Source organism: Notolabrus celidotus, chromosome 6 (assembly GCF_009762535.1).
Source record: "Notolabrus celidotus isolate fNotCel1 chromosome 6, fNotCel1.pri, whole genome shotgun sequence".
NCBI classification, from domain to species: Eukaryota; Metazoa; Chordata; class Actinopteri; order Labriformes; family Labridae; genus Notolabrus; species Notolabrus celidotus.
Genome location: NC_048277.1, coordinates 29,861,908 through 29,875,969, shown reverse-complemented (window position 1 = coordinate 29,875,969; position 14,062 = coordinate 29,861,908). Strand labels below are relative to the sequence as shown.

General features: G+C 42.7%; 1 protein-coding gene across 1 annotated transcript in view; it reads left to right on the top strand.

Annotated features, from left to right (window-relative positions):
- Positions 1 to 310: 310 nt before the first annotated feature.
- Positions 311 to 14,062, top strand: part of LOC117814569 (unconventional myosin-IXAa-like) — a 121,877-nt gene continuing 108,125 nt past the window's right edge. Inside the window, exon 1 of the mRNA XM_034685969.1 lies at positions 311 to 1,276. Coding sequence (XP_034541860.1) covers positions 374 to 1,276 — 903 coding nt within the window. The 5' untranslated portion in view covers positions 311 to 373. The remainder of the gene's footprint in view (positions 1,277 to 14,062) is intronic.

Sequence of the window (14,062 nt, the reverse complement as noted above, 5' to 3'; positions counted from 1 at the left end):
AGCAGCTACTGTTCCTCATTGTTTTGAATGTCTATCACTTCTTGTCTCTGTCTTTGACTCGTATCATGCTCCTCTTTTGTGGCGTTGGTGATAGTCGTTTCCTTTACAACCTGAAACAGAAAGTCTATTGAGTGGTCGTACTCTGTCATGGGACAGATGAAATCGACATGACTCTACTGACCCTGTTGTGGCTCAATGTACTGGAAATGCCCGAGGCTGTGAGGACACGTTGTGATGTTTGAAATCTTTTTCTGTTCCTTTGCTTCCATGTTTAACCTCTCCCATCTTCTCTCTGTTCTCTTCCAGTTGGGATGTCCTGAGTCAGTCCTCCTGGCCCAGAGAGCGGTGTGCTGATGGGACCTGCTGCGCCACCATGAGCTTACAAGATGGCGGCTGCAGCTACGCCAGCAGCGCCAACATGGCCACCGCTTGTGGCAGCATGCGGCGGCGCCTGGAGGACCAGGACTTCAGCCTGCGGGTCTATCCAGGAGCCCTGGCTGAGGGAACCATCTACTGCCCCGTCAGCGCCCGCAAGAACACCACGGCTGCTGAAGCCATCGACTCCCTCATCCAACGCTTATGCCTGGAGCGGACCAAATGCTACGTCTTGGCTGAGGTAAAGGAGTTTGGCGGGGAGGAATGGATCCTGAACCCCTGCGACTGCCCCGTTCAGCGGATGATGCTGTGGCCTCGGACTGCCCTGGAGAACCGCAGTGGGCTGGGCAGCGGCGAGGACTACCGCTTCCTCCTGCGGGAAAAGAACCTGGATGGATCTATTCATTATGGCGGCAGCCTGCAGATGTGGCTACGGGTGACTGAGGAGCGCAGACGCATGGTGGAACGGGGTTTCCTCCCTCAGCCTGCAGGGAGCGACCCTCCGTCCGACCTCTGCGCTCTCCCGGAGCTAACTGAGCGTGCCATTTTGGAAAGCCTTCGAGCACGTTTCCGCCAGGAGAAGATCTACACATACATTGGGAGTATTCTTATTGTAGTTAACCCTTTTCAGTTCCTGCCAATCTACAATCCTAAATATGTCAAATTATACGACAACCACGCATTAGGGAAGCTGGAGCCCCATATTTATGCTGTGGCAGATGTGGCTTATCATGCAATGCTACAGCGAAGGAAGAACCAGTGCATAGTCATCTCTGGTGAGAGCGGGTCGGGGAAGACCCAGAGCACTAACTTCCTCATTCATCATCTGACGGCACTCAGCCAGAAGGGATTCGCCAGCGGGGTGGAGCAGATCATCCTGGGAGCCGGGCCTGTGCTGGAGGTAAGGAACTCACCTGACAATCATGTTGTATAGAGAGAATGATACAGAGGATGTGGTTCTGCTCTCCTAGTCTAAAATCTGTTGGTTTTTCTGGTAGGTGTCTTGAAGTCTTAACAGTAAATTTGAATGAAACTTGGTTTTGACAAAAGAACAGAGGACTTCATTGTTGTGGTCTTCTTTCCCACCACTTCTAAATACAAATTCCCAAAGTTATGAGAAAGTTGTTTGATGATGAATGCCAACCTTCACTATCACTCCTAGTTTAGGAATATTCCTCAGGGCCCATGTTGGTGAAGGGCCCTCAGACTCTTCATACCTTCCCTTGTCCATACGGTGCCACTGGCCATTTAAAAACTGTTGTATTTGTAGGTTGAGCTGTATTCCCTACCCCTAAGCCAAGCTGAGAGTGATCCATATAGACTGAATGACACACCTCAGTTTTAGAAAGGAGGTGACAAAAGCCTGATGAAGTCTGAAGAGGAGTCAGTAGGTCATTTCTCTGGTGTTGGAATGTCAGCTCATGAAACGTGGCATGAAAAGGATTACAGAAATATTGAACGAAACTGGAATCCCTTGACATACAGAGGGACCTATATTTAGCCCCTGCTTTAGCACATATGACTCTTATGTGTATGATTTGACCCAGAAACTGGGTTTTCCACAGCTCCCAATCTCTGTGTTGATGGAAAAGAAAAATCTAATGGAATGTCACCTAATCCGCTCTGGATTATAGATCAATGAAGGATTATGGATTATGGAATTTCATTGGGAATTTCATGTTTTGGGAAGGTCTCCTGAAGGGCAACATGATCTTTATAGACTTATAGATATGACTCAGTGGGCTTTGTGTTTCTCAATGGTTTGTTGTTTTCTGGCAGCCATTTTGTTCTGCACGCACACAGCTTCCTGTCAGAACGTATGGGGATGTCATGTCAACACACAGCTGTGCATGTTGACACCATGTGAGTCCCATGTGGAGGTTTGTACAGTAAAACTTGGCTGTTGTATGCTCGGGTGGATATACAGTCTGTCATCTGGAAATCATGAATCACCTTTAGACCTCCTAGCGTCTTCTGGGGTAGAAACATGTGCATGCAGCTGCTCACTCTTTTCACGTAAAGAAGAAATGCTCTTAGAGTCTTTCTAAAACCATCATTTTACAAAGAATGTCCTGCAGATAGAAGCTTTGGAGGCACAAAGCTGTCGTGTGACCACAGCTATGCCATTTATCCTAAGAATCTCTTTCAAACCAACAAATAAGGCATGTGTTACACGTGTCAGAAATGATAAATGTTTTTTGTCCGTGTGCTCCGCATAGCTGTGGTTGAACCTTGCCGTCACGTGTGCAAGGTTGCACTTCTCTGTAGGTGATGATTTGACACTAGTGACTGAATACCTGTCAGAGCTCGGGTGCCAGAGGCGACGGCGTTGGGAGGACTGTAAAGGCTTGTTTTTGATAATAACACGGATAGAGGAACATCACTCTCTGAGGAACTGGATACAGTACGTGGTAGCTTTGTGTGGGTGCATGACTGTGTCCCATGTTATCACTTCCCCATCAATCACCTGTCTGACCGAGGTGTGAGAAACAAGGTGGTGGTTTGAATGTCACAGAGACAAACACGCAGAGGCCAGGAGGACTCCATCTTTCTGTTCCAGTTTCTTATTTTACTGGTCTTGTGTTCTTGTTGATAAGGTCACTTTAAATTTGTAGGAAACATAACATCACGAATGTGGCAGTTTGAAAAACACAGTTTCTAATATCTTTAGAGTAAGAATAAATCTTAAATTAGACAAATTGGGGCAACATGGTTAGCTTAGCTTCTTTCAAAGACAATGAGTGTTGCCTCCCAGCACCTGTGAAGCATTATTTACAACATGACTATCTTGTTTGTTAGATATATGCAGAAACAAAGTGTGAAAAATTCCCATAATGTCTACATTTGCTGTTGATGAGGGGTCTTGGTAGAAGCAACATCTGGAATCTCAGTAGGTAGCTCGCTAACTAGCCAACGCTTCTCTTAGCACACTTTAATATAAAATATCCTGTAGTTATTGTATGGATAAAGAATGCTAGATGTCAGTAACAAGTCAGTTAGAGGTGCTACTACTTAAATTTTGTTACCTATAGACAGAGGCTAGCCGTTTCCTCTTATTTTCAGTCTTTATCCTATAAGCTATATCCACAGTAGCTTCATTTTTAGCGTATAAGCATGAGTGGGGTATCGATCTTTTTGTCTAACTATGGTCAAGAAAGTGAATTAATAAAGCAGCGTAGAGTTTAAGCAGCATAAGCTCAATATGTTGAGCATAATACAAATATTTGTAGCCTAGAGAGATTTCAAAATTGAAACATTTTCACAAGAAGTTTAAGATACCTGGGTGTATATTGATCAAAATTTGGTACAACATTTTTTTTTTTAGTATTATTTCTTTGGTCAACCCAAGCAGCAACCTCCACTGTTGAAAAATAAAGCCAATGCAGGAGTGCAAATTACTGCAGTTCCTCAAGTGTCCACTTGAGGCTGGCTGCAAAAGCAAAGGAATCCCCATTAAGTCGCATGTTAGGATCCTGTTTAAAAAATGTGGGCTATGTATGTAGCTCATATATTTCTTTCATGCACTGTTCATGGAGGGAGAGGGAGTTTTTATAAATCCTCCATGAAGATTATATCAAGTCTAGAAATTTGCATAAATAAGGTATAGCTGAGTTGATGGTCTGGTCTGTGTATTATAGATTTTGCTCAGGTGGTTGGTAGCGCAGCCTCTTCGTCTGGTTCTGTTTTGATCAAAAGATAGGTTGAGTCATCATCTCAAATATGATATGCTGCCCTTTGTTCATGTTTTTTATACAGTCTATCTTAATACAATAGGACAGCAGAGACAGAAAGAGCTGGAACAAGCATATGAAATGGCAGAGGATCAGGGTTGAACTCAGGACAAATGTGGCAATGACTTCTCTGCACATGGGGAATGTGCCAACTGGGCTAAAGCAGCGCCCCAGAAACTCCATCTCCTTGTTAAAAATGTGCTTGTATTACAGGTTAATCAGATAATGTGGAAAATAAGGAAACCACACATCCCAAAACAGCTACATCACACTGTACGAGCTTGTGACTCGCATACAGCCGTCCACAAACCACACACAACATGTAAATAACAGTTTTCCTGTGTGCTGGAGCTTCTCTAACACCCCCCGACAGCTGTACATGACGTCCACATTAAAGCACTGTTTGCATGCTGCTGGCATCTTATGACCGACAGCTGGATGCAGAGACATAATGTGCTGCTGTGAATGACGCGTTTCTTTACAGATGCAGCTCTCCTGGGGCAAAAAGTTTGCTGCAAGCCAAGAAATGAGGCAGCTGAGTTCAACCCACTGAATATTTCGGTTTCCACAAGTTGTAATGCCAATTACAGAATGATTTGCCTCGGTCAGATGCCGCCACTGCCTCACTGACGCTTTGTGAAAGTTTGAATGTGGGCCTGGGGCAGAGTCAGGCTGAAAATATGAGGTCAGTTAGTTTAATGAGATGGATTTCAAATGCATGAAGAAGAAATCTGGCCAATTTGTTGTTTTTCTCATGAGTTAAATACCTTAAGCTCATTTTTTCTCCAAGCTTATTGCACCAAATATGATCCTAATAACATGCCACCCCTAGAATCTTAACATGACAGGGAATTACTTCACTGTGATGAAATAACTGGACCTCTAATTGTAATCCCTCACACAAATTTTCACATTACTTTTAGGCTGTTTCTTTACAAAACAATGACCCTTTATTGACTAATTGAGTCTAATCCTTGATATGAGGACTTGATGATGTACTCAATTCTTTGTTATACATCTCCGTAATCAGTAATCTGAGTACCCGACTAAAAGAAAAACCGAACCAAACATATTAAATGCGTTTTGAGATACCATGATGCCTTTCCCCCACAATTCTTTGCAGCTGTTTTACATCGTAGTTCACATTAAATTAGTTCTGCAGAAAGAAACTAATTGTTTAAAAAGTCCAGGGACCACACATGAGAGTCATAGCCCAGAATAAAAAAGGCTCTTAACTTTTACCACATATAGATTATCATAATGGATGAAACTGGTTCAAAATGCCTCACATTTAAGACATCAGTGGTCTCCATGGCACATGTTTCTTGTAAACAAGGCCACTCTATGTCAGCTGTTTGCTCCAAAATTGTTTCTAAGTCAACAAGTGAAGGACAGCAGACGCCCAGACTTTGACATAAAGTCTGAACCAGCCTGGTGAAAAAAGGTCTGGAATCAAATGGAAAACATTTCTCAGGATGAGCTATGTCTGGCTGGCAGTGGCTGATGTGGTTGGACGTGGATTTGAGAACATTTGTGTAAGTGCCTGTAGACTCAGATAAGTCATTCTTTTTGGATCCACTTAAGGAGCTTACTGCCAACTGCATGAATGGCTGAAGGGAGGGAAACCTGCAGGCCAGTGAATTATGACTTTTTAAACCTTATTCTTTAATGCTTTAGACCTGTTATATTAATTCTACAGTTTATTGACAACATTAAAAGTCAAAAGGGGATTACATTCCTCCTTTTCCCTCTCAGTTGTAACTCTCAAAGGTAAAAGCTTTTTTTCTGCAAAAGGGAAAGAAAACGAAAAACAACCTTGGGTCTTCCGGAATCTGATTGCAAGGATAAGATGAGAAATCTGGATCCATCTCAGGTTTCTCTCCTGCCACATCTTCACCCCTGTCTCCCTCCACCTTCTCCACCACTGTTCAATCCTGTGTTGGATCCAGCTGAGCAGAGCGGCCACTAGCACTGCGCTTCACATCATGTCACGGTGAAGTGCAAGGTCAGCAGCATAGGAGGGGGCAGGCTATTTTAGTCCTTCATGGGGCTGATGTGGAGGACTCTCCTTTCTGCTCAACAAGAGGCTCAAGAAAATGCATACATGTAACAAGCTCAGAGAAGAAAGGCAGCTGCAGACACTGATGTTAGTACAGAGGCTTGTTGAGTTCACTTTCTGAACTCTGACTTTGGTGCCTTTTTCAAAATGTTAGTAAAGCCTTTCACATCACATAACATCTGATGCCCATATTAGCAAATTGGTGCTGCATGTGCTGCACAAACATGCCCAGCTGCTATCATTTCAGCTTCACTTAAGACTACCCTGACATGAACTTTAGCTGTAATTTCTACCTCTGCCTGGATCATGTCGTTTATAATAGCATTTTTTTTAACCCTGATTTGTACATGCTCACACATCCGTGTGCACTGACACACATTAACTGCTAACTCATGACTTGACTCTACTCACGTCCACTGAAGGTAAACTGCTGTGCTCTGCCATGACTGACTTTGCTCTTCTCTCAAGGACACAGTAGTGTAAGTGTGTGAATTCTGTCTGTGTGCATGTGTGTGTGGCTTTGAAGGTACAGCTCAACAGTCTCCTTTTCATTCATTTTTGCAGCAGTGAGCTGACTCAGTGTGTTACAGCACATAGAGCTTTATTGTCTTGATTGACGCCCCTCAACTCTTGATAGGCGCAACGGCAGCCGCAGGGATCAGTCATGTGACCTTTTGGCTACACTGCAGGCTTTGTAGCCGCTGTGGTGCAGCCTCACAGCTAACAAGGACAGACTGTCAGCATGACATCACACCGGCGGTATCATCTGATGGTTCTATATATAATCTGATTGCCCGCTGAAATCATTTCTTGTCATGAAAAAGTCTTTAATAACGCACTGCAGATGGTCAGTTGCTGCAGTGGTGTGTAATTTGAGCTGCATTCAGAGGCAGGCAACAGTACAGATATGACTGTACAGCAGGACAGCACTGATGGGAAGACAGCTGGCAGGCTGATGGGAGGGGTTTGGCCTCTGTGGGTGCTGATGTGTGGCTTTCTGGTTGTTGTACTGCAATCAGAAGATGTTCCTTTTTTGTCCCCAACTTCAACACCAACAACTTTTAGGTTACAGGCTGCTAGAGTTTAACGTGGTAAAAGTTATTCAAGAATCTGACTGCAATATTTGAATGTTAGATTATTCAATACCAGATGATAATATAGTGTGTCGTATCATATCATATCGAATTGCATCGTATTGTAACGTATTATAGTCTACTGCATCGTACTATATTTGATCTTATCTTTCTAATATTGCATCTTATCATATCTTATAGTACCATATCGTACTATTCTGTATCCTATCATCATATCATATCCTATTGCATTATAGTATCCCATCTTATCACCTGGCTTTCTTACTGATCTTCAAGCTTTGTAAGATGCTTGATTCTGATTGGTCAGGGTCCTGTCTCACCCTGTCGAGATTCTATTTCCCATAACTACCTGTTAACCATATATTATACCTTCTATATCGTATCAATCCTGTCCCATATTATTAGACTGTGTGGTGTAGTATGGATTTGTACATTATTGCAAGGTGTTTTATCATTGTCCTGTTGGTTTTTGGGGGGAATAAAACTTCACTGTGAGTTCCATGTAACTCTTAAAGGTCAGTTTTGTAGTGAGTGAAGGACTCAAGTGAGATTCCGTATGTTTTTGGTTTTCTCACCTTACAGGACCTACCTAAGTTCTTTTAGTTCTTGCCCTGCTTCTATACAGACTTGCACACGTCCAGCAGACCTCCTCTGTAGTTAAAGAAAACCTTGATTTATCACCCTGCCTGTTTGTTGTGGTGAAATGAAAAAGCCTTGACATCATGTTGGATCATCAACAATAAAGACAGATTTCTAAATTATCAAAGGAGGTGAGTTGGAACAGAAGATGCGTCTACTTTATCCCTGTTTCTGATGTAAGCTGCACAGACTGTCATACAGGCTCGTAAATCTGAAGAACAAATGGCAGATTTATCCAGAACATCCTGCTCTGCATGAGAAACAGGCATTGTTCACCTCCAGATTTTATACACATTCAGTGAATGATTTTGGGTCTGATTCGAGGACATTTTGAAACGTTTCACATCTGTTGATGGACATGTTCGCTACAGCTGACTGGCAAAGACTTTCTGACCCTGACAACTGGCCTGCAGTAATATGCTGGAGCGTGTCCAGTTAATGCAGGAAAACCTTGAAAACGGCAAAAAGCATTCCCTTTATTTTTATTAATGAACTCCTTGTTGGTTTTAGTCCTTTTTGTGTGTGATTGGTTGTAACTTGACCAGTAAAGGCGGCTCTTGCTCAGTTTAAAAAGGACTATGGCTTCACTGTGCAGTTGCATGAGAAGCATACATCCGCTCCTCAAATCCTCCTGAAGACCGTCTGAGGCTCTGAGACTGACCCCAGCTGTGTGGTGCTGTATCTGGAGGCTCCTGCAGGGAGCCACATTACAGCCTGTCTTTGTTCTGATGGTGTGACCAGTAGACCTGCCTGCCTGCTGCATTAGCAGCCGACCCCCTAGTCCCAGACCCCTCAGACCCCCCCAATCCATCCCTTTCCCTTCACCAGATGGTTCCCATCCAGATCTACCCCCCTGCTCTTAACCCAGCCCTCAGGGACAGGACCTGTCTCCTGTGGCTGATAGATGGCTCCAGGTAGTGCCTCGGCCCTCTGGTTTTAAGAGTGTGTGTTCAAAGGCTTGTGTATCGTTAAGTGTGTAAGAAGCTGCTCAGGACCCTTATCCTGCACCACAGACCCTGAGATTGCAGACAGCTCACTTTAAAGCTTTAAATCTCTTGTAGTCTGGACATATAGTCACACTTATTGTACAGCAACAGCTCAGAGGCTGCGACTGAGCCCACTGAATCAGGACTGTACTGGTGTTTAGGAGGAAACACGCACTATGGCTAGATTTGTTCTGATACTCACACAAGTAAAGGCAACCTTTAATACAGCAGGAGTACTCCATGCGTATGAACCTGTGATACCATAGTTTGTAAGTCCAGGTAAAGACCTCTCTTCAGGAAATAACATCTTCTTCATCACTCCAAAACACCAACCCACACAGCAAGGTGCAGTGTGCTGCCACAATAGATGTATTTGGCTGGTGACTAAGTACTGTTTTAAAGCTTCAAAGAACCAATTTCCACAGCTCCTGTAGAGAGCATAGCAGTAATCTGAGTTTAACTTCACAATTGGGCAGTTTCACAATCAAAATGTGTGTTTCATGGTGCTTCAGCAGACACGTCAGGTCCTGCAAACTGAGCTGCAGCTTCTTTCTGAGCTGCTTTCTTTGTGTCAGGTTAGCAAGCCTTTCACATTCATCAGTTCTGAGGTTTTTAACAGGAACCAGATTAAACACAGAGGTGTCCTGGAAATCCTAGAACTAACCAAAACTGTTATATACATGAAGGATAAAGCTTCATTCAGATTGTAATATTTAGCGCACAAAGTAAAAAGTTCTCAGAACATTTATTATTATGCAACTTTCTTTGATGCACGTGAGTATCATGGGGAACTGCTCTTATTCCCACTTGAGCAAGGACAAAGCTGCTCTGCACCGTTTCCACTGCTGCATGTGTAGTAGTGTGTGTGCCAGTGTGTGTGCTTTTGTGCAGAGCAAACCTGTGTGCAGAGGAGAGGCTCCTGTCAGATCGTGTTAGCAGTCAGCCCTCCCTGCAGCAGGAGGAATAGGAGACATTCACCCACGACTGAGTGTGTCCTTGCTCTTTAAATCACAATGAGACATCCAAAAGCTCTCTACCGTCGGAGCTGGTCCCTGCAGAAAGAGGAGGACAGGCTGGTTTATGGCACAGCACTTTACACCGTAGGTCTGTCTAGGGGGAGCACCTCCCTCAATGAGTGGTCACCTCGGATCTCATTCATTTTTTTTGCAGCAGCTCAAATTTTAGTGTGGTTGTTGGAAGGAAACATTTAGAAACAGTTTGCTGTGGTAGGTTTAGTAATATTATTTTTACAGGTATCAGCCGAGCTAGCATAAACATCTGATTTTACAAATTTAAATGATGGTGGATTATGATTGCTGAATATCTCCTGTCTATACATTACAGGCATCCATTATGGTATTTAGGCATTTTTTGTAATAAAGAACATCTCGGTTATATCTGTTTCTTTTAATTTCAAATAATTTACTAAGAACATGTTTTTAGTTAATCTATCACATGATGAGAGCAAACAACTGTGCAGTGCTGGCATGGTGTAACGTAGTCAAAGCTAGCATGTCAGCACTCTTTGTTTCCAAGTCACTTTCTAATACTCTGCTCCCCCTTAATTTAAAGTTAGGAGAACTATAACATTTAAAAATCCTAAATAAATATCTTTTAAGGTAAAATCTGTGTTTTTTGTATACCCTTCAACTGACACATGGGCTGTGGTGGTGACCCATCGTACGGTTAGCTTAACTTGTTTCTAGCTTTAGCTCTAGCTTGTTTCTGTTGGTTGAATTTTCTGTGTCATGAGGCTACAATAATAAGAGCAATCATATCACCCTCATACAGGGTTAGTAGTTAATAGGGTTCAAACTTTAATAATAATTATGTTTTTTTTGTTTTATTTTTAGATATATTTTTGGGGCTTTTTCGCCTTAATTGGATAGGACAGCTGAAGAAAGACAGGAAACTGGGAGTAGAGAGTGGGGGAAGACATTCAGTGAATGGTCGTCCAGCCGGGAGTCGAACCAGCGACCTCTGTAACAAGGACTGTAGCCTCTATACGTGGGACGCTTAGACCGCTAGGCCACCAGCGCCCCATAATTATATGTTTTTTAGATCACACAAGTATCTGGGTTAGCCTGTTTGTTACAGCTACTGATCAAATCTAGGTGTTGTAGTTGGTAGCAGGCTGTAAAAATTGTATCAAGAACTCTTTATTTAGGAAAAAGGAAGCACAGTAAAAACTATGAATATCTATGTCTTGCTTAAATATCCGTCTTACTGTTTTATTCTCATGCTACTTCCTCTGCAGGCTACTTCTGTACACTGTCTTTGCAGAGCTTGTTTAAATCCCAGCTTTTCTCAAACAGCAGCAGCAGCAGAATGAGTCCCACTTTCATTACATTAGGCTTAACAATGGGCGCTGCCTTCACCTCAGAGAGCGGTGCGCTGGCTGGCTAGCTATCGTGGCTGAGTGTTGGCTAATCACGTAGCCCACCTCCAGCCCCCCTATGTTCCTGTTAGCACGTCTATAATCCGTATCCTCTGGGCAACAAGCACTCTTCAGTGAGCTCCCAAACATCTGTTCACTGGATTATCCCCATCTCCTTCTCATTGGGCCTTTCTCTGGAGCATTCTCGTTTTCCTCTCTCAGTACAGTGAGCATTATCCCCGCAGACAGCTGGACACAGTGTACTCAAACACTCTGTGGTCGTATAGTTGACCTGGAGAAGGTTCAACATGATATCAGAAGCCAAGTTTTCTGCTCATGTTGCTCCTGGTGCAGCCCGGGAATAATTTTCCACTCTTTGGTCTGTCTTTACTTTTAAATGTGTTACTTATTCTATGTCCAATATAATTACTTTTTCTTTGGGTGTTGTTTTTAATGGTTCTCTTCTGTTCAAAAAGCTGTCTCTGAGTATTGAGCAAAGTCATGCTTTATCAAATTAGCTAATGATGATTCCTCGATTAAAACACTACAATGGAAGATGATACCTGGCTCGGTGTAAGGTGCCAGTATACTTGATTTGGGGCTCTGGTCGGCCTCGCTGTTTAAGCTCTTGTGAGGAACTTTCTGTTTGTGTCAATTTGGCACCCACTGTGGAAAAAGTGATACATCTTTTTTCTTTGCTGATCTTGTCCTGTACATGAGTAAGTGGTATTCTCCTTCTGCTTCCTTTAAATCGTCAAACTTCTGTGAGTATGTGCTGTGAAAAAGGAATAGGTTAGTGTTGTTCCTTCAGCAGGCCGTCAGTCATCTTTTCTGACACCTACCCCCTTGCAGAGATTACAGGTATCCAAAATTACAGCATAGAAGTAGTCAATATCATTGCTGAAGGTCTCGTTTGCTTTTTTAAGTCATTTCCAGGCATCTTGGTTAATTTCAGTCTGTTTCATAACCAGTTAAAAACTTCTCATAGGAGCTTTAACCCACTAAAAACTACCATTATGAGCGCAAAGGGCACTGCAGCACTGATGTGTTACTGTTTCACACAGATCTAATGTGATTAGTTCGCTACTGAAGAAATATCAAAGCAAGCTGTCACCAAACAGGAAGTCAAACAGGAGTTTAAGATGAAAGTGCCTATTTAGGATAAAGTGATTTGCCTCATAGTGCTGCATGATAAATGAGTTTATCTGGAGTAAATGGGTGTCCTTTAGTTTTTAACTTCAGTTTTGGAAGTATCTCGCTCCTTTTCTCAGTCAGTGGGGAAGCAGCCACATTTCAACCATTCCCCATTTGTGTTTTTTGTGCTGACTCCACACGACTCCACCCATCCAGATTGAGAGAAAGGCTCGCGACAGGAAATTGATCGTCCAAATGGGTCTGATTCGATCTCAGCCTTGCTTGCGTGGTGTCGCAGCAATCAGACCCAGATGAGATTACAGACATTAGGAGGCGAAGTCGGACAGGAGGCCATCTGGGAAGATTGGTGCAATTTAGCAAACAAGATCTAATACGAGTTAGCAATGTCTATTTGAACTGTTAACTAGACTGTTATCAATCAAAGTCAATCTAATTAGTCATCATCTATCAAAAATAATGGGTGGTCTTTTCCACTTAGTCCTTGTTATCGCTTTTTTTATGTCCAGAGAGTTTTTTTGAAGAACAGCCTTTTCTTTCCTAGAAAGTTTCCAGTATTTAAATTTCCATCGGTCCTGTTTCTGCCTCACAAACACACAAACAGCAGCATGTTACTCATTACCTTTTCTCTCTGTAGTCTGTGGTTGTGATCCACCCTTTGTAGAGTTATTTAAAGTTTCTAAAGAAAACAAATGCAGATTTTGTTTGTTAGTTTCTGGGGAAGCTTTGCCTCAGACTAATTGGTAGCCTCGATGCAGCACATGGTGTTACAAAGAGAGATTTCAGAAATGATTTAGAATAATGTTTTCGACGATTGGTTGGCAACACATGTGGGAGTTTAAAAACAAATCTATACTGTAAATAGTCAGCTCAAAACACAATCACAAAGCACTTTAGCAAAGCCAGGAAAGAGAGCTATGCATAAATAATCGCAGTGTCAGGTTTATTTTCACTTCTCGGAGGCTACTGACGATGTTTTGGCAAAAAAGGAAACCCACAGAAAGCACTTAGTTTACCAATAAATCACATTTGATAACATGTTACCTGTCTGTTGCTAGAGCCAGCAGTTAGTGAGGAGTAGGGTTTATAATCTGCAACATGATTAGTCAGTCATGCCAGTGATCTGTGTTGTTTTTGCTGTTCCCTTATTTACTGTCATCAGTCTACTGATTGTATCTTTATTTTTTTTAAGTTATATTTTTGGGCCTTTTTGCCTTTATTTTATAGGACAGCTGAAGACAGACAGGAAATGTGTGGAGTAGAGAGAGGAGGAAGACATGCAGGAAATGGTCGACCGGCTGGGAATCAAACGGGTGACCCCTGCGACAAGGACTGTAGCCCCTGTATGTGGGGCGCTTAGACCGCTAGGCCACCAGCGCCCCTTGATTGTATCTTTTAAAGGCGTACAAATATCTAGAAAAAACATCTCACAGAATAAGTACATTAGCCAAAAGGCCTAACTGTTCCTTTAATAGGCAATGACAATGCCTATGGGGGCCATGTTTATATAAGGAGTCACAGCCTTCATTTTTAGGCTCTAACAGGGAATTTGAGTATCTATCACAAATTGACATTTTTTGGACTCTGATTGAATTTCTTTATCTTTTGAAGACAGCTTCATGTGGACACTTTAGGTACTGCATGCATTT